The sequence below is a fragment of the Notolabrus celidotus genome, unplaced genomic scaffold, assembly GCF_009762535.1.
Source record: "Notolabrus celidotus isolate fNotCel1 unplaced genomic scaffold, fNotCel1.pri scaffold_259_arrow_ctg1, whole genome shotgun sequence".
NCBI lineage: Eukaryota > Metazoa > Chordata > Actinopteri > Labriformes > Labridae > Notolabrus > Notolabrus celidotus.
In genome coordinates this window covers 37,007-57,117 of record NW_023260102.1, presented here as the reverse complement: position 1 = coordinate 57,117, position 20,111 = coordinate 37,007, and the positions used below count along the sequence as shown (strand labels likewise).

Genomic DNA, 20,111 nt, shown 5'->3' with positions numbered 1-20,111 from the left:
GTTTATTTAGCTCTCTTCACTTGTCAATTAGCGACGTTGAACCTCCCGCACCTCCTCGCCGGCTCTCAGGCGGAGCTGGAGGTGAGAAAAGCGTCTCCGTCGGTGTAATTAGAGGAAAGGGAAGCAGCCATCTGTTGACGCCGACTGACGTCTTCCTGCCGCTGCCTCCGTCCTCCCATTCCCCCCCCCCCTCTCTCTCTCTCCCTGTCTTTTTTTTAATTCATGCTGTTATCCTTGAGATTGTTTCTAAATGTGATGACCCCCCATGTTTTTTGCATCTGCAGGTACTGCTTTCCCTTTGGACGACCAGATGGGGCCCTGAAGGCAACGCTCTCCCTGCAGGAACGGGTACAGGAACACGTTTAAGAACTTCTGCTTTTCAAAATGTGATGGAAAGGTTTTCACATGTAGAGAGCAGGAAAGATCTGAGCCTTCTAAAGATTAATACTCCAAATGATTGTTACAGAGATATGTTCACGTTGTGTTCATCAGCTCTTCTTTCAACAACACTCTGTAAACGTTGGTGAACCCAGGAGACCAGGTCCTGGACTTTAAAGTGTCCCGTTCTTGCCTGATAGAGGATTCCAGCTGCTCAACAGTTCAGGGTCTTCATTGTTGTATTTTAGAGTTTCAATGGGGAATGAGTCAGGACTCTTCTACTACAGAGCCATGCTGTTGTAGTCCGTGCAGAATGTGGTTTTGCTGAAATCTGTAAGGTCTTCCTGAAGACCTCATGGTCTGGGTGTCAGCATGTGTTGCTCCTAAACCTGTAGATATTGTTCAGCATTAATGGAGCCTTCACAGATGTGGAAGCTACCCATGCCATGGACTCTTATGATCCACATACCATCAGGGACGCTGGCTTTGACCTGTGAGCTGATAACAAGCCGGGTGGTCCCTCTCCTCTTTAGAGCGGAGGACACAGCGTCCAGGATTTCATCAGACCACAGGACAGTTTTCAACTTCCCCTCGATCCATCTTAAACGGGCTCAGGTCCAGAGAAGTCTCTGTGGTTCTAGATCAGGTTTATATATAGTTTCCTCTTTGCATGGTTCAGTTTTAATCTGATGCAGTGACTTCCACTACAGAGTCATGTCTGTTTTTTTAATGCAGTGACTTCCACTACAGAGTCATGTCTGTTTTTTAATGCAGTGACTTCCACTACAGAGTCATGTCTGTTTTTAATGCAGTGACTTCCACTACAGAGTCATGTCTGTTTTTAATGCAGTGACTTCCACTACAGCGTCATGTCTGTTTTTAATGCAGTGACTTCCACTACAGAGTCATGTCTGTTTTTAATGCAGTGACTTCCACTACAGAGTCATGTCTGTGTTTAATGCAGTGACTTCCACTACAGAGTCCTGTCTGTTTTTAATGCAGTGACTTCCACTACAGAGTCATGACCATTTTTAATGCAGTGACTTCCACTACAGAGTCATGTCTGTTTTTAATGCAGTAACTTCCACTACAGAGTCATGTCTGTGTTTAATGCAGTGACTTCCACTACAGAGTCATGTCTGTTTTTCATGCAGTGACTTCCACTACAGAGTCATGTCTGTGTTTAATGCAGTGACTTCCACTACAGAGTCATGTCTGTTTTTTAATGCGGTGACTTCCACTACAGAGTCATGTCTGTTTTTAATGCAGTGACTTCCACTACAGAGTCATGTCTGTTTTTAATGCAGTGACTTCCACTACAGAGTCATGTCCGTTTTTAATGCAGTGACTTCCACTACAGAGTCATGTCTGTTTTTAATGCAGTGACTTCCACTACAGAGTCATGTCTGTTTTTAATGCGGTGTCTTCCACTAGAGTCATGTCTGTTTTTAATGCAGTGACTTCCACTACAGAGTCATGTCTGTGTGTTTAATGCAGCGACTTCCACTACAGAGTCATGTCTGTTTTTAATGCGGTGTCTTCCACTAGAGTCATGTCTGTTTTTAATGCAGTGACTTCCACTACAGAGTCATGTCTGTTTTTAATGCGGTGTCTTCCACTAGAGTCATGTCTGTTTTTAATGCAGTGACTTCCACTACAGAGTCATGTCTGTGTTTAATGCAGTGACTTCCACTACAGAGTCATGTCTGTTTTTAATGCAGTGACTTCCACTACAGAGTCATGTCTGTTTTTAATGCAGTGACTTCCACTACAGAGTCATGTCTGTTTTTAATGCAGTGACTTCCACTACAGAGTCATATCATGACAGTTTTCCACTTCCTCTCAGTCCATCTTAAACGGGCTCAGGTCCACAGAAGTCTCTGTGGTTCTGGATCAGGTTTATATATGGTTAATAAAGATAATAAATGCACATAAAAATTGCTAGAGTGGAGTTTAAACAACAATGAAGACCCCAAATAATAGAACAGAAACTTGATGGATGATAACAGAAAAAGATCAACAAAACACGTTATACTTCAAATATATTCAATATTATGGCATGAAGAAAATGTAAAATCAAGTCAAACAGTTTAATAAAAGCACAAAGTTTAAAAAAGAAGGTCACATGGAGCTAAAAGCACGGATGTGTTTCTACTGTTTTTAAGAATGTAGCTTTTATTCTACCTTCTATATCTTGTATTTATTACCAGAGACTGGTCTGTTTTCTGTCATAATGTGAAGTGTTTTTATTTTGGTCTATTGTTTCAGGTTCTGATGAAGGACATCACCACACCCGTCCCCCCGGATGAGATGAAGAAACTGGTGCAGAAGTGTTTGGAAAAAGCCGCAAAAATCAACTACAGCCAGCTGATGGAGTACGCTCAGATCAAAGGTGAGAGTGTTACCATCCCGTCTGTTCAGTCAGTGTGTCAGCGGCCTCAGATATACATCTTAACTCTATGATACCTGCTGCTGCTGCTGCAGACACAGCATCCATGCAGACACAACATTCATGCAGACACAACATCCATGCAGACACAACATTCATGCAGACACAACATCCATGCAGACACAACATTCATGCAGACACAACATCCATGCAGACACAACATCCATGCAGACACATTCATGCAGACACAACATCCATGCAGACACAACATTCATGCAGACACATTCATGCAGACACATTCATGCAGACACAACATCTATGCAGACACAACATCCTTGCAGATGCAACATCCATGCAGACACATTCATGCAGACACATTCATGCAAACACAAAATCCATGCAGACACAACATCCATGCAGACACATTCATGCAGACACAACATCCATGCAGACACATTCATGCAGACACAACATCCATGCAGACAACATCCATGCAGACACAACATCCATGCAGACACATTCATGCAGACACAACATCCATGCAGACACAACATCCATGCAGACACAACATTCATGCAGACACAACATTCATGCAGACACAACATTCATGCAGACACAACATCCATGCAGACACAACATCCATGCAGACACAACATCCATGCAGACACATTCATGCAGACACATTCATGCAGACACAACATTCATGCAGACACAACATCCATGCAGACACAACATTCATGCAGACACAACATCCATACAGACACAACATCCATGCAGACACAACATCCATGCAGACACAACATCCATGCAGATGCAACATCCATGCAGACACAACATTCATGCAGACACAACATTCATGCAGACACATTCATGCAGACACATTCATGCAGACACAACATCCATGCAGACACATTCATGCAGACACAACATTCATACAGACACAACATTCATGCAGACACTCGTTCTACTGGGCGTTCACTCAGTGTTAAAAAGGAACACAGAAAGAGAGAGAGAGGAACAGGTCGACGGGGTCAGGGTTGTGTGTAACCACGGCGTCCTTGGTTTGAGTGCATTTTGGGCCGTCTTTCAATGTCACTGTCTCCGGGACAAAAGACAGAGGGAAGCATCAGGGTCCGTGTGGATGGGATCTAGATTCGTGCACGAATGCAACTGAGGTGTCAGACGCAGTGAGATATCCTGAAGAGTGAATGAAAGTGTCGCCATAGAAAGATGAAACCCCTTCTTCTTAAACTCAGACTCTGTTCAAGATTCAAGATTCAAAGGTTTATTTCACTGTATATACAAGACAAAGGCGGAGGCGGCTTTCTTGTCATCTCGTCATCTTATACAGGACCGCTTCATTTCAAAATGAATGAATCTGATTGGTCCTGCACTTCTGAGATGAGTGGGAAACGGTTAAGCCTGTCACCTTCCAGGGAAAAATGTTACATACAGAATTAAGATCCGTTTAACTGCCTTACATGATCTCTACATCAAAACTATGATGCAGAGATTTTTCAAAGCAAATATTCAAATTAACTTAAAAAAGCAGGCTGAAAGGAAACATATTAGTCCACTATCTTGTTGTGTTTTACTTGAATTCCCCTCCCAGGGATATTTAAAGTAGTTCTGATTCTGATGATTCTGAAAAGAGTAGAAGAAATTCAAGAATTTCCCTTTAAAGGTGACATATCATGCAAAATTGACTTTTTAATGGTTCTTTACCTGAAATCTGTGTCCCTGTCTACAAACCCCCTGAGAATGAAAAGACTCCATTCTGCCCCTGTTCTGATTTCTCCACCTTTCTGTAAATGTGTGCTGAAACCAGCCGTTTCAGTTTTCAGTGTTTTTGTTACGTAACAACAACATCCGGTCTGTAACAGGAAGTCAGAGCTCGGAGCTTGTTCAGCCCATAGACTGTATAAAATACAACTCAACCCCTCCTCCGTTTTTCATTCCCTGCACAAATGTGTGCTAACAAGGAGCTTAGGAGGGAGGCATGCTAGTTGTAGGCTGTCTTAATAAACACAAAGGTCGCTTTGACTCCCCACGTCTGCAGATTTGAAGATCTAGTGAATGATTTGTATTTGTCATGGATAAGTGCTAGCGCTAATTAGCATAGCCACATAGCTATATGTTCATAGCTGTAGCTGTAGCTGTGTACCAAGACACACGTTGACATACTGACAAATAAAACAACAAGAAACACTAAATCTGTGACCAATCCTTCAGAAAGGTCCTGCTGCCTTTCTGGCAGAGGTCGCTTTGACTCCCCACGTCTGCAGATTTGAAGATCTAGTGGATGATTTTTATTTATCATGGATAAGTGCTAGCGCTAGTTAGCATAGCCACATAGCTACATGTTCGTAGCTGTGCACCAAGACACACGTCGACATACTGATAAATAAAACAACAAGAAACACTAAATCTGTGACCAATGGTTCAGAAAGGTCCTGCTGCAGGCACCTCTCCATCAGGATCAGATTCTGGATCAGATTCAGAGGGTTGAAGTAACGCGAGCTCTGAGCAGCCGTGTATATTCAGCCAACATGTCAACATTAGATCAACGTGCTGGAGAGCCGAGGCACATCCACTTCCTGAGGGGGCGTGGTCAGAGGGAAAACAGAGTGTTCTGATGAGGAATGAAGAAGAGGGTTTTTCAGGCAGACCAAAATCTGATTTCAAAGTGTTTTTTTGAGCATAAACTTTAAAGACATGTTTTGGGGACCTCTTAGACCAATATATGTTGATGAAAAAAAGCGTGATATGTCCCCTTTAAGGTTCTTTAGAAGAGATAATAAATGTGTGATTGGGCGCAGATTTAGCTTAATGGTTAAGTTGTGCGCCCATGTAGCGGGTGGCCTGGGTTCGAATCCAATCTGTGGCCTCTTTCCTGCATGTCAATCCCACACTCTCTCCTGGTTTCCTACACTATCCACTGTCCTCTCCTCTTTAGATAAAGGTGCAAAAAGCCCCCCAAAAAAATGATTGAAGAAATAATCATTTGACTTTCCTAATATTTCTGAAACATGCCAAACATACAGGATTCATCTCTCTCAGTTTAAGGCTCAGAAAGTCCAACAGTGTCAAGCCACCCAGATTTCAAGGTGGTCAGCGGTTCAAGAGTCAGCTGAGGCTCATGGGAAATGTAGTCCTGTTTAAATCTTTACCATAAACCCTTCTTGTGTTTTTATTTCTGTGCTCAGTGGACGCTCAGGCGGCTCCAGAGAAGAGACTGGAGGACATGCTGCGTCTGGGAGAGCTGAGCATCGAGGTGCTGCAGCAGAACGAGGAGCATCACTCAGAGGTATGTTTACATATCTACCTGCTCGGTCTGTTCCAGGAGAGACCGGCCTCCTGACGCTCAGATGACAGCAGTCTGTAGGCGTCTGTATCTCTTTGTACCTGAGTTCACGGTGGTTTATTTTCAGATTGAACTTCATTGTTATTCAGATCATGGACGACACGGTTCGCGCGAGTGTGAAACGAGGAGCTGAGCTGATTGGAGGCGCTGACTTCTGTCCCCGTCTTGTTTTCTTTGATTAATTAAAGGATCCGTTTAACTCCAACACGTCTCTCTCCTGCGTGTGAGTGACAGCGGCGGAGACGCTTCGAGTCACTTGATCATTTCATTAACATTCTTGATCACTTTTCGCAGCACTGTCCATTTTCCCCTCCTCTGCCTTTGCTGGCTGGCGGCGCTCACGGTGAAGTGGCGGCCATCACATCTGCGGGCGGGGAAGCGATGAAAACAACGCCCACGGCCCATATGCACGCCGCGTTTCCACGCCACGGTGCAAAACTGATCAATCATAGGTGTTGAGACGCGTCGGTGTGATCGGCCCCCGAAGTGGCAGCGTGGCGTTCAGGCATCTGTTTCTGGGATATTAATAACACGCCGCGCTCCGCCGCTGCCATGGAGACCGCTCGGGCTCCGCTCCGAGATTCAGACGTGATGTTTTTTGTCAGAGCGACGCCTCAAGCTGTCACAGCTTCAGTTTACAGATGAATCATTATTATGTTCTCAGTTACAGTCCACATCCAAACAACGTCTGATACAGGCTGAGAGAGTTCACAGCTGAATCTAAAGACATCAAGACTCCAGAACCTGATTCATTTCAGATGGTCTCTGAGTGCTGAGTCACAAAATACTTCAGAATCAGGACCTTTAATTTTATCACTCCGTAGTCTCCAGGGCATCAGGACCATGGGACACCCGGAGCAGTGGAGGCTGAAGGGTAGTATGTGCACGCAGAGGAGCTCGGCTCCGGGTGTCAGACGGAGCTGTTAGTCTAAACTCTGAGCTGACAGTTAGTGTACCGGTCCTGGGGACAGTTAGTGAACCGATCCTGGGGACAGTTAGTGAACCGATCCTGGGGACAGTTAGTGAACCGGTCCTGGGGACAGTTAGTGAACCGGTCCTGGGGACAGTAAGTGAACCGGTCCTGGGGACAGTTAGTGAACCGGTCCTGGGGACAGTTAGTGAACCGGTCCTGGGGACAGTTAGTAAACCAGTCCTGGGGACAGTTAGTGAACTGGTCCTGGGGAAAGTTAGTGAACTGGTCCTGGGGACAGTTAGTGAACCAGTCCTGGGGACAGTTAGTGAACCGGTCCTGGGGACAGTTAGTAAACCAGTCCTGGGGACAGTTAGTGAACCGATCCTGGGGACAGTTAGTGAACCGGTCCTGGGGACAGTTAGTAAACCAGTCCTGGGGACAGTTAGTGAATCGGTCCTGGGGAAAGTTAGTGAACCAGTCCTGGGGACAGTTAGTGAACCGATCCTGGGGACAGTTAGTAAACCAGTCCTGGGGACAGTTAGTGAACTGGTCCTGGGGAGAGTTAGTGAACCGATCCTGGGGACAGTTAGTAAACCAGTCCTGGGGACAGTTAGTGAACTGGTCCTGGGGACAGTTAGTGAACTGGTTCTGGGGAAAGTTAGTAAACCAGTCCTGGGGACAGTTAGTGAGCCGGTCCTGGGGAAAGTTATTGAACCGGTCCTGGGGAAAGTTAGTGAACCGGTCCTGGGGAAAGTTAGTGAACCGGTCCTGGGGAAAGTTAGTGAACCGATCCTGGGGACAGTTAGTAAACCAGTCCTGGGGACAGTTAGTGAACTGGTCCTGGGGACAGTTAGTGAACTGGTTCTGGGGAAAGTTAGTAAACCAGTCCTGGGGACAGTTAGTGAGCCGGTCCTGGGGAAAGTTATTGAACCGGTCCTGGGGAAAGTTAGTGAACCGGTCCTGGGGAAAGTTAGTGAACCGGTCCTGGGGAAAGTTAGTGAACCGGTCCTGGGGAAAGTTAGTGAACCGGTCCTGGGAAAGTTAGTGAACCGGTCCTGGGGAAAGTTAGTGAACTGGTCCTGAGGAAAGTTAGTGAACTGGTTCTGGGGAAAGTTAGTGAACCGGTCCTGGGGAAAGTTAGTGAACCGGTCCTGGGGAATGTTAGTGAATCGGTCCTGGGGAAAGTTAGTGAACCGGTCCTGGTGAAAGTTAGTGAACCGGTCCTGGGGAATGTTAGTGAATCAGTCCTGGGGAAAGTTAGTGAACTGGTCCTGGGGGAAGTTAGTGAACCGGTCCTGAGGAAAGTTAGTGAACCGGTCCTGGGGACAGTTAGTGAACTGGTCCTGGGGAAATGAGCGGAGCATATGCATCACAGTAGAGATAAGAAACAAATCTTCAGTCTCTTTAAAGGTGTTATTTTGAATCTGACGGTCCTCTCTGTTTGTCTCTTTTCTGTATCGCACCGTGGGAAGGGAAGAGAGGTAAGTGTTATGAATAATCTGCTGCTCATGTTTGTGTTTCTGTCCCAGTCATCTCTGTGTGACCACATGAATCAGTAATGAGTGACACCCTGTCTGTCAAAGTTTTGTAGTTTTGTGGTTGTACGTTCCAAAGTTCCAGGAACTTTTGGGGGCGGGGCCTGCAATGCCGAACGATTACCCTCAGTGTTTTTACTTCCCCCTCCCTCCACAACAACATCACACACACTTGATGTGATTCACTTGCTTTAATAACTCCTGAACATCGGTCTTCTCTGAGCCTGATAGTGTGAATGCGTCTCTGTCAGCTCCCGGTGTTCCGGTTTTAAAAGTGACCCTGTAAACTGGAGACCTTCAGCTGAACGTGTCAGTGTTTGTGGAGTTTACACAGCTGTTGAAACACAGAGGGAGTTCCTGGGAATGCAAACTAGTTTAGTTTTTATTAAGATTTCAAAATATCCTCATCAGATATTTAATGATGGTCTAAAGACGTTTATGAGGGATGCATCCGGCTGAGAGTCTCCAGTTAACAGGGTCGCCGTTTAAACTGGAACACCGGTTCATCTCTGACATGGCTTTAAAATCTGTTGAGTGTTTCAGACGTTTTGAATCCTCTCCCGCCTCCTTCAAAGTGTTGATTCAAAAAAAGCACAATTGTAATCTCCCTCATGCTAACAGGCTAACTGTAGCGTTGTTCATGACGATGCAGGCCTGTCTGTCACTTCCTACCGCCCTCTACTGGTCTGGAGGTGTAGTGCAGTTACTCGTCTTTCTTCCTTCTTTCTGTCGCCCCTGTTTTCTGCTTTCTTTTCCCATCAACTCCAATTTCTCTCGATTTATTCTCTTTTTATACTCGTACTACTTTTTATACTTCTCTCAATCCCTCATTCAGTCTTCATATTCTTCTTCTTTCTCTCTCTCATCTTTCACTCTTCTTAATTCCTTTACACCTTCTTTTTACCCACTTTCATTGACTCCTTTCAGCCCTCATCATGTCTTTTCTATGCTTCCTTCATCTCCTCTCCGTCTCCTCCTCGATGCGCTCCCACGTTCTCTCTCTCTCTCTCTCTTCTCTCTCCTTCTTTGTCGCCGTGTTTATCTTCAATCAGCGCTGATTGACGTCGCTGTCTTGAAAAGAGAAGAAAGAGTTGAAGTGCGGAGGATTCTTCAGGTGTTTGTTGTCGGTAACAGGAAACAGAAAAGGCGTGTTTGAAAGGACGAGTCGTCCTGCAAGGCCGTCTCTCTCTCTCTCTCCGGCTCTCACTTCTCTCCGTCGTGCTCACAAACCGACCTCAGTGCATCAGCGAGCGGTTCAGAGCGGGTTGCACTTTTCTCTCAGGTGTCCTTTAGCAGCGATCACCTGAGCGAGCCGACCTCTGTCTGCAGGAGAGACGCACCTCTGGGTCTTTTTTTACTTTCTCTTTCAGATTAAAAGCATCCAACAGTCACAGCAGCTGAATTTATCTCTCAGGGGCTGAAACTGTATTTAGATTTCAGCTGCTTTTAACAGACTTCACAACATGAAGACTCACAGAGAGAGAGAGAGAAACATGAAGCACTTTAAAAAAGTTCAACAAAGTGAAGTCACAGTCAAGAAAATGTGGCTTTCTGTCAACAGGAAAAAGATAAATCCCATAAACCAGTTTGTTAATATTAAAGGTACAGTGAGTGAGGTTTACATGTACCTTTAAATACTATACTTTCTACCTTTAAAAAACACGCACTGTACCTTTAAATAATACGCACTGCCCCTTTAAATACGCACAGTTCTTTTAAAGACTAGACACTGTACCTTTAAATAGTACTCACTACACTTTTTAATACTACACACTGTACCTTTAAATACAACACACTGCACCTTTAAATATTACACTGCACCTTTAAATGCTACACACTGTGCCTTTAAATATTACACACTGTACCTATAAATATCAGACACTGTACCTTTAAATATTACACACTGCACCTTTAAATATTACACAGTGTACCTTTAAATACTACACACTGTACCTTTAAATACTATACTCTACCTTTGAATATGCACTGTACCTTTAAAAACTACAAACTGCACCTTTAAATTTTACAAACTGTACCTTTAAAGGCACAGTGCATAGTATTTAAAGGTACAGTGTGTAATATTTAAAGGTACAATATGCAATATTTAAAGGCACAGTGCATAGTATTTAAAGGTACAGTGTGTAGTATTTAAAGGTACAGTATGTAATATTTAAAGGTACAATATGCAATATTTAAAGGTACAGTGTGTAGTATTTAAAGGTACAGTGTTTAGTATTTAAAGGTACAGTGTGTAGTATTTAAAGGTACAGTGACTAGTATTTAAAGGTACGGTGTGAAGTATTTAAAGGTACAGTGTTTAGTATTTAAAGGTACAGTGTGTAGTATTTAAAGGTACAGTGACTAGTATTTAAAGGTACAGTGTGTAGTATTTAAAGGTACAGTGTGAAGTATGTAAAGGTACAGTGTGAAGTATTTAAAGGTACAGTGTTTAGTATTTAAAGGTACAGTGTGTAGTATTTAAAGGTACAGTGACTAGTATTTAAAGGTACAGTGTGAAGTATTTAAAGGTACAGTGTCTAATATTTATAGGTACAGTGTGTAGCATTTAAAGGTGCAGTGTGTAATATTTAAAGGTACAGTGTCTAATATTTATAGGTACAGTGTGTAATATTTAAAGGCACAGTGTGTAGCATTTAAAGGTGCAGTGTAATATTTAAAGGTACAGTGTGTAGTATTTAAAGGTACAGTGTGTAGTATTTAAAGGTACAGTGTTTAGTATTTAAAGGTACAGTGACTAGTATTTAAAGGTACAGTGTGAAGTATTTAAAGGTACAGTGTTTAGTATTTAAAGGTACAGTGTGTAATATTTAAAGGCACAGTGTGTAGTATTTAAAGGCGCAGTGTGTAGTATTTAAAGGTACAGTGCGTAGTTTTTAAAGTTACAGTGTGTAGTATTTAAAGGTACAGTGTGTAGTATTTAAAGGTACAGTATGTAATATTTAAAGGCACAGTGTGTATTATTTAAAGGAACAGTGTGTAGTATTCAAAGGTACAGTGACTAGTATTTAAAGGTACAGTGTGTAGTATTCAAAGGTACAGTGACTAGTACTTAAAGGTACAGTGACTAGTATTTAAAGATACAGTGACTAGTATTTAAAGGTACAGTGTGTATTATTAATCCTTGAAGATCAGAAGCACTTGAGGAAAACAAGAATAGGTCATTTTATTGTCATCCCAAATAAAATGGTGATTTAGAGTTCTCACATTTATCCTTGACATTTGGGGAACATGACAAGCTTGACTAACGTTCATTCTCTGGCCCACGTGGCTGGTGGTGAGCAATAAAACCAAATGTCAGGCCTCAAACTGGACCTCCAGAGACCCTTTAGGTTCCAAACAAGTCCTCCAGATCAAACTAGAGATAATATTTGTCATACACTTTAGTACATGATTAAACTTTGCCTAATCTCTGTCACTGTTTCTCCATCCCTCTCTCTCAGGCTTTCTCGTGGTGGCCGGAGCTGATGGCCGAGCACGCCGAGACCTTCCTGTCCCTGTACAGAGCCGACATGGACGCCGCTCTGCAGGTCCAGCCTGTGGACTCCTGGGACAGCTTCCCTTTATTCCAGCTCCACAACAACTTCCTGCGGACGGACCGTGAGTCTCTCGTTGATTGATTTTATCTCTCTGCCTCTGAAAACTCTCCAAACAAACTCCGACTGTAATCACTTCAGAAGGCCGGAGGCTGCAGCCGTGTGAGAGAGGACGTGTTGCTGAGAGTGTGAAAAAGTTCATCCTTCAATTAAAGTGAAACCACACTGAGCGTATTTCAGTTCTCTGGTGTTTTGAAGTGAACTGTAAGTCACCTGACGTGGTTCTGTCCTGTCCGACTCCCCTTCATCGTTTTTAATCAGCGACTGCCCCGCACATTTCACGTACTAACCTTTAAGAGCTCTAATTAACACCGCTGCATAAAAGAGAAAACAAGGCTCGTTAAGAGACGGGGTTAACGACACCTCCCACGCTCGACAGAGGCGTAATTAACGGGAACAGAGGAGGGCGTGATGTCAGCTGACCTGCCTACCTGTCAGCAGGTAGCTGCAGAGGATGTTCGCACCACGTCAGCACTTCAAATCTCTCTCTCTCTGATTAATTCATCCTCAGACGGAGAACTTCTGGAGTCTTCTATCAGTTCAAATGAGAAAGCAAGATGAACTCTTTAACATCGTCTTCAGCATCCTTTCTGTCATTTCCAGCATTATCTTTACAGTTTAATCTTCACCTTTATCATTTGTAGCATTATTTATGTGATTTTCAGCATCACTTTCATCATTAAGAGCATTGCCTTCAGCCTTTTCAGGATCATCGTCAATATATTCAGCATTAACGACATCATTTTCAGCAGCATCTTCAAGGTTTCTGCATCACCTTTTTTTATTTTTTAGCATAATTTATGTTATTTCCAGCATTAGAATTACCATTTTCATCATTTAAAACATTATCTTCAGCAAATTCATCAGCATTTTCAGCATTTTTGCAACAATAAGTCATTTTCAGCAGCTTTTTTTGATCATGTAAAGCATCATCTTCATCTGTTAGAGAATCATCTTCAGCATATTCATCATAATTTCTGTCATTTTCAGCAGCTTCTTTGCATTCTTAGCATTACCTTTATCTTTTAGAGCATTATGTTCTGCATATTCAGCATAATATTCAGCATATTTATGACTTTCAGCATTATCTTCAGCATTTAGAGCATCATTTCTGTCATTTCCAGCATCATCTTAATCATTTTAGCATCATCTCCCTCTTTAAGCGCATTATCTTCAGCATTCCCAGTACCATTGTGTGCATATTGAGCATCACTCACATAACTTTCTACCCCATGTTCATCATTTAAATTAAAAGCATTAGCTACATCATCTTTAACAATAGCATTATCATTAAAAGCATCATTTTCATCATCCTCTGTTGCACCCAGGCATCATCTTCGTCCATTTCAGCACCATTTTTATCATTTTGAGCAACACATTTTTCATTTTTCACATCATCTACATAATCTTTAACATCTGGAGCATCGCTTCTGTCATTTTCAGTATCATCTTTAACACTTCAGGCATAATTTTTATTAATTGCAGCATTATTTTCCAATCATTTCAGCATTTATCATGTTTAAATGAACTTTCAGCATCATCCGTCTCTTATTAATTCAGAGTCTTCATCATCGTGAGCGTTATCTTCAACGTTTCCATCGTCTTGGTATTTTCCTCCCTGAGAAATCGCCTCTTACTGCCGACACTTACTACTCTCCTCATTGTTTCCTCTCTCTCTCTCCGTCCCTCCTTCAGCTCCTCGGGCTTTGACTCGCCGCCAGCAGAGACTTGGCGAGGAGCGAGGCGTTATTTAACATGGCTGATGCCAAAGAACCTCGCATACAGTAACAGACAGGCAGGCAGAGAGACAGACAGCCCAAGGGCACCGTTGGGAACAAAAACTCAGCGTTTCATTATGTGAAGAATCCACAAATCTCTTCTCCGTGGCACATATCTTTTATATTTTTTTCTAATTACCATACTCTGTTAGTGCCGTAATTATTCCAAGTGTCACAACATGAGTCAACTTAAATTGGTTCATAATGAGGCAATAGACAAAAACGAGACACAGAGGAGGAGAAATTGTAGTTTTGACTGTTTGCACAAATGAGGTTTCCCTTTTTAATAATTATGTCTAAAGCGAGAAGGAGAGATTTAATCTGAGCGTGGCTCTGTGGTGACGAGGTGAAGTGAGTGATTGAAGATATCTGAATCATCCTTGACTTTTTTAATTGTTTGCAACATTTTTTTTAAATCTAAAAAAAGGAACCAAACTTTCTGATCCCCGTCGACACGACTCGTTTGGTAGATTATTTAAATGCTCACTTGATTGTCAGCTTGCGATCGGAGCGGTTGCGAGGGAGGCTGGTTTGAGTCTCCGGAGGGTGAAAAGGCTAGTGTTAATCATGATGGAGCAGAGCGAGAGGAATTAAAACTAATGAAGCCCGGAGAGAGCGGCCGCCTCGCTTCTCTCCCTCTCTCTCTCTCTCTCTCTCTCTCTCTCTGTCTTTGTCTCCCTCAGGACTTCTCTGTCTGCTTCACAGTCTCAGTTAAACCCACCAGGAGGGGTCTGGTTTGGTGTACAGTATCATGAACACCTGTGCAGTCACATTTGAGCCCAGAGGATCGGCCCTTTGACGATACTGACTCTACCTCTGTGCAGCTAAAACCACCGAATCCAGACACTGCTAAGAATTACTTTATAAATAACTCACATGAATCCCCGTTAATCAATCAATCTTTATTTATAAAGCGCCAAATCACAACAAGCGTTCTCCTCAGACTCTTTCCAAACAGGGCCGGTCTAGACCGTACTCTATGTTCTATTATTAACAAAGACCCAACATCAAGACTGGATATGATCCAGTCCCATCTTCCAGACAGGACTCAGTCTGATCTCATCTTAATCCACCATGAGCAGAGCACTTTGCAGCATTTAGCAAGTTACAGTGGCAAGGACAAACTTCCTTTAACAGGCAGAAACCTCCAGCAAGACCAGACTCATGTTAGACACACACATCTGCTGAGACCTACCAATGTTAACATGCCTGTATTTACAACATTGAGAAAGATGTTTAGTCTGTTGCAAGAAATGTTTATAGGCTGTATGGCTCTTTTGCCTTTTTTAGCACACTGTACGGGTGTAATGCATTTTTATAACTCATCAGATTTTGTTGGACTAAGATGAAGTGGCAAAATAAGAGGCACAGCTGAGTTAAGTCCGACTGAGTCAGCATTTCCAATATTGTAACCACCAACTTTGGGGCTTGTCTGCGGTCTGTCCTAACAAATTAGACTCTAGCTGATTAGCTTAGCTTAGCAGCTTTGATTTGGGATAGGCATCAAACTAATTTAAATCAATATTCATGATTCATGATGTTACTTGAATAGAAGAATAGAAAATAATTGTTTATTTGCATGTATCAAGTTATATTTAGAGGTATGGCTCTGTTCTGAGGGAGAGCACACTTCCCCTCAATTTCATGTGCCTGCCTCGAATGCCAAAAGCTGAGGCAGGAAGAGAACACGCTCATGTGCACACGTGGTGTGCCGAAGCCTGAGATAGGGAGAGCACATCTCCCCTCTCTTTCATCTGATCACATGGAAGGCCAAAGCCTGAGGATGGAAGAGCACACCTCCCCTCTCTTTCATTTGCCTACATATGAAAGTCTGAGGTGGGAAGAGCACACCTCCCCTCTCTTTCATTTGATCACATGGAAGGCCAAAGCCTGAGGATGGAAGAGCACACCTCCCCTCTCTTTCATTTGCCTACATATGAAAGTCTGAGGTGGGAAGAGCACACCTCCCCTCTCTTTCATTTGATCACATGGAAGGCCAAAGCCTGAGGATGGAAGAGCACACCTCCCCTCTCTTTCATGTGCCTACATATGAAAGTCTGAGGTGGAGAGAGCACAACTTGCCTCTTTTTCATTTGCCTCCATGTAATGCCAGAGCCTTTTGCGGGGAGAGCACATCTCCTTTCTTTTCCATGTGCCTACTTTGACGGCCAAAGCCTGAGTTTGACAGAGCACACCTCCCTTCTCCTTCGTATGCACGTGTAGAATCCTAAAGGCTGAGGCAAAAAAGCACAACTCCTCTCTCTTTCATGTACCTACGTCGAATACCAAAGGCTGAGGCGGGGAGAGCACACCTCCCCTTTCTTTCGAAGGCACACGTAGAATGCAAAAGGCTGAGGCAGAAAAGCACAACTCCTCTCTCTTTCATGTGCCTACGTCGAGTGCCTACGTCTGAGGCGGGGAGAGCACACCTCACCTCTTTTCCATGTGCCCAAGTGGAATCTCAAAGCCTGAGGTAGAGAGAGCACACCTTGCCTCTCTTTCATAAGCACACGTGGAATGCCAGAGCCTAAGTAAGGGAGAGCACACCTACCTCTCTCTCATGAGCATACATAAAAAGCCAAGGCAGGGAGAGCAGCAGCAAAGACCCCCCCGCTCAGTTTTAGAGACAGGTTTGATTTTGTGATTTTCTGTTCGTCTCTTTTCAGCTCACCTGTGCAACGGGCCGTTCCACAAACACCTGCAGGACCTGTTCGTCCCCCTGGTGGTGCGCTACATCGACCTGATGGAGTCGTCCATCGCTCAGTCCATCCACCGAGGCTTCGAGCAGGAGACCTGGCAGTCTGTGAAGTAAGACTCCGCCCACCTGTTCTCCACCTGAATTAGCGATTAGCGTCAGAGCAGTGTTAAAAACTTAAACAGGACGTGTATCTGGACTCAGCAGGTCAGTGCGACTTGCTTTAAGTCTAAAGAGATATATTTTATCAGATACAGTGGGGCTAACAAGTATTTAGTCAGCCACTGATTTCGCAAGTTCTCCCACTTAGAAAGATGAGAGAGGTCTGTAATTTTCATCAGAGGTACACTTCAACTATGAGAGACAAAATGAGAAAAACATCCAGGAAATCACATTGTAGGATTTTTAAAGAATTTATTTGTAAATGATGGTGGAAAATAAGTATTTGGTCACCCACAAACAAGCAAGATTTCTGTCTCTCACAGACCTGTAACTTCTTCTTTAAGAAGCTCTTCTGTCCTCCACTCGTTACCTGTATTAATGGCACCTGTTTGAACTGGTTATCTGTATAAAGACACCTGTCCACAGCCTCAAACAGTCACACTCCAAACTCAACCATGGCCAAGACCAAAGAGCTGTCCAAGGACACCAGGAAGAAAATTGTGGACCTGCACCAGGCTGGGAAGAGTGAATCTACAATAGGCAAGCAGGTTGGTGTGAATAAATCAACTGTGGGAGCAATTCTAAGAAAATGGAAGACATACAAGACCATTGATAATCTCCCTCGATCTGGGGCCCCATGCAAGATCTCATCCCGTGGGGTCAAAATGATCATGAGAACGGTGAGCACAAATCCCAGAACTACACTGAGGGACCTGATGAATGACCTGCAGAGAGCTGGGACCAAAGTAACAAAGGCTACCATCAGTAACACACTACGCCGAGACGGACTCAAATCCTGCAGCGCCAGGCGTGTCCACCCTGCTTAAGCCAGTACATGTCCAGGCCCGTCTGAAGTTTGCCAGAGAGCATATGGATGATCCAGAAGAGGATTGGGAGAATATCATGTGGTCAGATGAAACCAAAATAGAACTTTTTGAAGAATGCTGAGTTGCATCCCAAGAGCACCATACCTACTGTGCAGCATGGGGGTGGAAACCTCATGCTTTGGGGCTGTTTTTCTGCAAAGGGGACAGGACGACTGATCCGTGTGAAGGGAAGAATGAACGGGGCCATGTATGGTGAGATTTTAAGCCTAAACCTCCTTCCATGAGTGAGAGCATTGAAGATGGAACGTGGCTGGGTCTTCCAGCATGACAATGATCCCAAACACACCGCTCGGGCAACGAAGGAGTGGCTCCGTTAAAAGCATTTCAAGGTCCTGGAGTGGCCTAGACAGTCTCCAGATACTCAACCCCATAGAAAATTTGTGGAGGGAGTTGAAAGTCTGTGTTGCCCAGCGACAGCCCCAAAACATCACTGCTCTAGAGGAGATGTGCATGGAGGAATGGGCCAAAATACCAGCTACAGTGTGTGCAAACCTGGAGGAGACTTACAGGAAACGTTTGACCTCTGTCATTGCCAACAAAGGTTATTGAGTTGAAAATGACAGACCTCTCTCATCTTTCTAAGTGGGAGAACTTGCAAAATCAGTGGCTGACTAAATACTTGTTAGCCCCACTGTATCGGTAGAAAACACTTTGTCCGTTTGGAGTTTTTGCAGTGCACGCGTGTAAAGGTATGTTTTGGACGCTCTCAGTCGTCTTTCATTGTCGTTTTTTAACCCTCTGTTTACTATCGGCGGCCATTATTCGCTGAGTTGTGACAGTAGCTGCTGCGTGAATGTAAGAGAAACAATAAGAGACGAGGAACAAACCGAGCGCGGCGGGACAAAAGGAGGCCCGAGCTGAATGTACTACACACACTGCAAGGACACACAGCTGGCAGGAACAATGCAGCGACAGCAGCGCGCTTTAACAAAACACACCTGAGCTGAAAGAAGACGGAGTGAATGGAAGGAGGCAGTGACTTTTCTGTCTTTTATTGGTGTTTGCCATTGATCAGTTACTGCAGGGAGAACAAGTGGCTGCTATTATATGTTACTACTCTCCCGCCGTGAAGAATTCCCACTGTTACTCTCCCTGTTTCTTCTCTTTCTCTTTTATTCTTTTAACATTCTCCCTTACTGACATCGATCGACCCCTCTCTGACCCGGCAGGTCGTTAACTAACAATCTAGCCAGCGTTCCTCTTCCTAAAGTCCCCAGCCTCCCTCTCACGCTGCCGCAGATGCCCAGCTTCTCAGCGCCCGCCTGGATGGGACCGCTGTGTGAAAACACGTATGTATGAAGTCGAGCTAGGGGGGGGCGAACCGGGCTAAAGGTCTTCATTCAGCTCTGTAGTGGAAGTCACTGCAATAGAAACAGACATGACTCTATAGTGGAAGTCACTGCAATAGAAACAGACATGACTCTGTAGTGGAAGTCACTGCATTAAAAACAGACATGACTGTAGTGGAAGTCACTGCATTAAAAACAGACATGACTCTGTAGTGGAAGTCACTGCATTAAACACAGACATGACTCTGTAGTGGAAGTCACTGCAATAGAAACAGACATGACTCTGTAGTGGAAGTCACTGCATTAAAAACAGACATGACTGTAGTGGAAGTCACTGCATTAAACACAGACATGACTCTGTAGTGGAAGTCACTGCATTAGAAACAGACATGACTCTGTAGTGGAAGTCACTGCATTAATTACAGACATGACTCTGTAGTGGAAGTCACTGCATTAAAAACAGACATGACTCTGTAGTGGAAGTCACTGCATTAAAAACAGACATGACTCTGTAGTGGAAGTCACTGCATTAAAAACAGACATGACTCTGTAGTGGAAGTCACTGCATTAAAAACAGACATGACTCTGTAGTGGAAGTCACTGCATTAAACACAGACATGACTCTGTAGTGGAAGTCACTGCATTAGAAACAGACATGACTCTGTAGTGGAAGTCACTGCATTAAACACAGACATGACTCTGTAGTGGAAGTCACTGCATTAAATACAGACATGACTCTGCAGTGGAAGTCACTGCATTAAAAAACAGACATGACTCTGTAGTGGAAGTCACTGCATTAAACACAGACATGACTCTGTAGTGGAAGTCACTACATTAAACACAGACATGACTCTGTAGTGGAAGTCACTGCATTAAAAAAAGACATGACTCTGAAGTGGAAGTCACTGCATTAAAAACAGACATGACTCTGTAGTGGAAGTCACTGCATTAAACACAGACATGACTCTGTAGTGGAAGTCACTGCATTAAAAAAAGACATGACTCTGAAGTGGAAGTCACTGCATTAAAAACAGACATGACTCTGTAGTGGAAGTCACTGCATTAAAAACAGACATAACTCTGTAGTGGAAGTCACTGCATTAGAAA

At 43.8% G+C, this 20,111-nt stretch overlaps 1 protein-coding gene across 1 annotated transcript in view; it reads left to right on the top strand.

Annotated features, from left to right (window-relative positions):
- Positions 1–284: 284 nt before the first annotated feature.
- The window catches only part of LOC117809364 (calcium-dependent secretion activator 2-like), a gene marked incomplete at both ends in the record, with an annotated part of 56,084 nt that continues 36,257 nt past the window's right edge, over positions 285–20,111 (top strand). The window contains 5 exons of the mRNA XM_034678923.1: positions 285–348; positions 2,647–2,770; positions 5,974–6,074; positions 12,041–12,197; positions 16,638–16,779. Of these exons, the coding sequence (XP_034534814.1) occupies positions 285–348; positions 2,647–2,770; positions 5,974–6,074; positions 12,041–12,197; positions 16,638–16,779 (588 nt within the window). The remainder of the gene's footprint in view (positions 349–2,646; positions 2,771–5,973; positions 6,075–12,040; positions 12,198–16,637; positions 16,780–20,111) is intronic.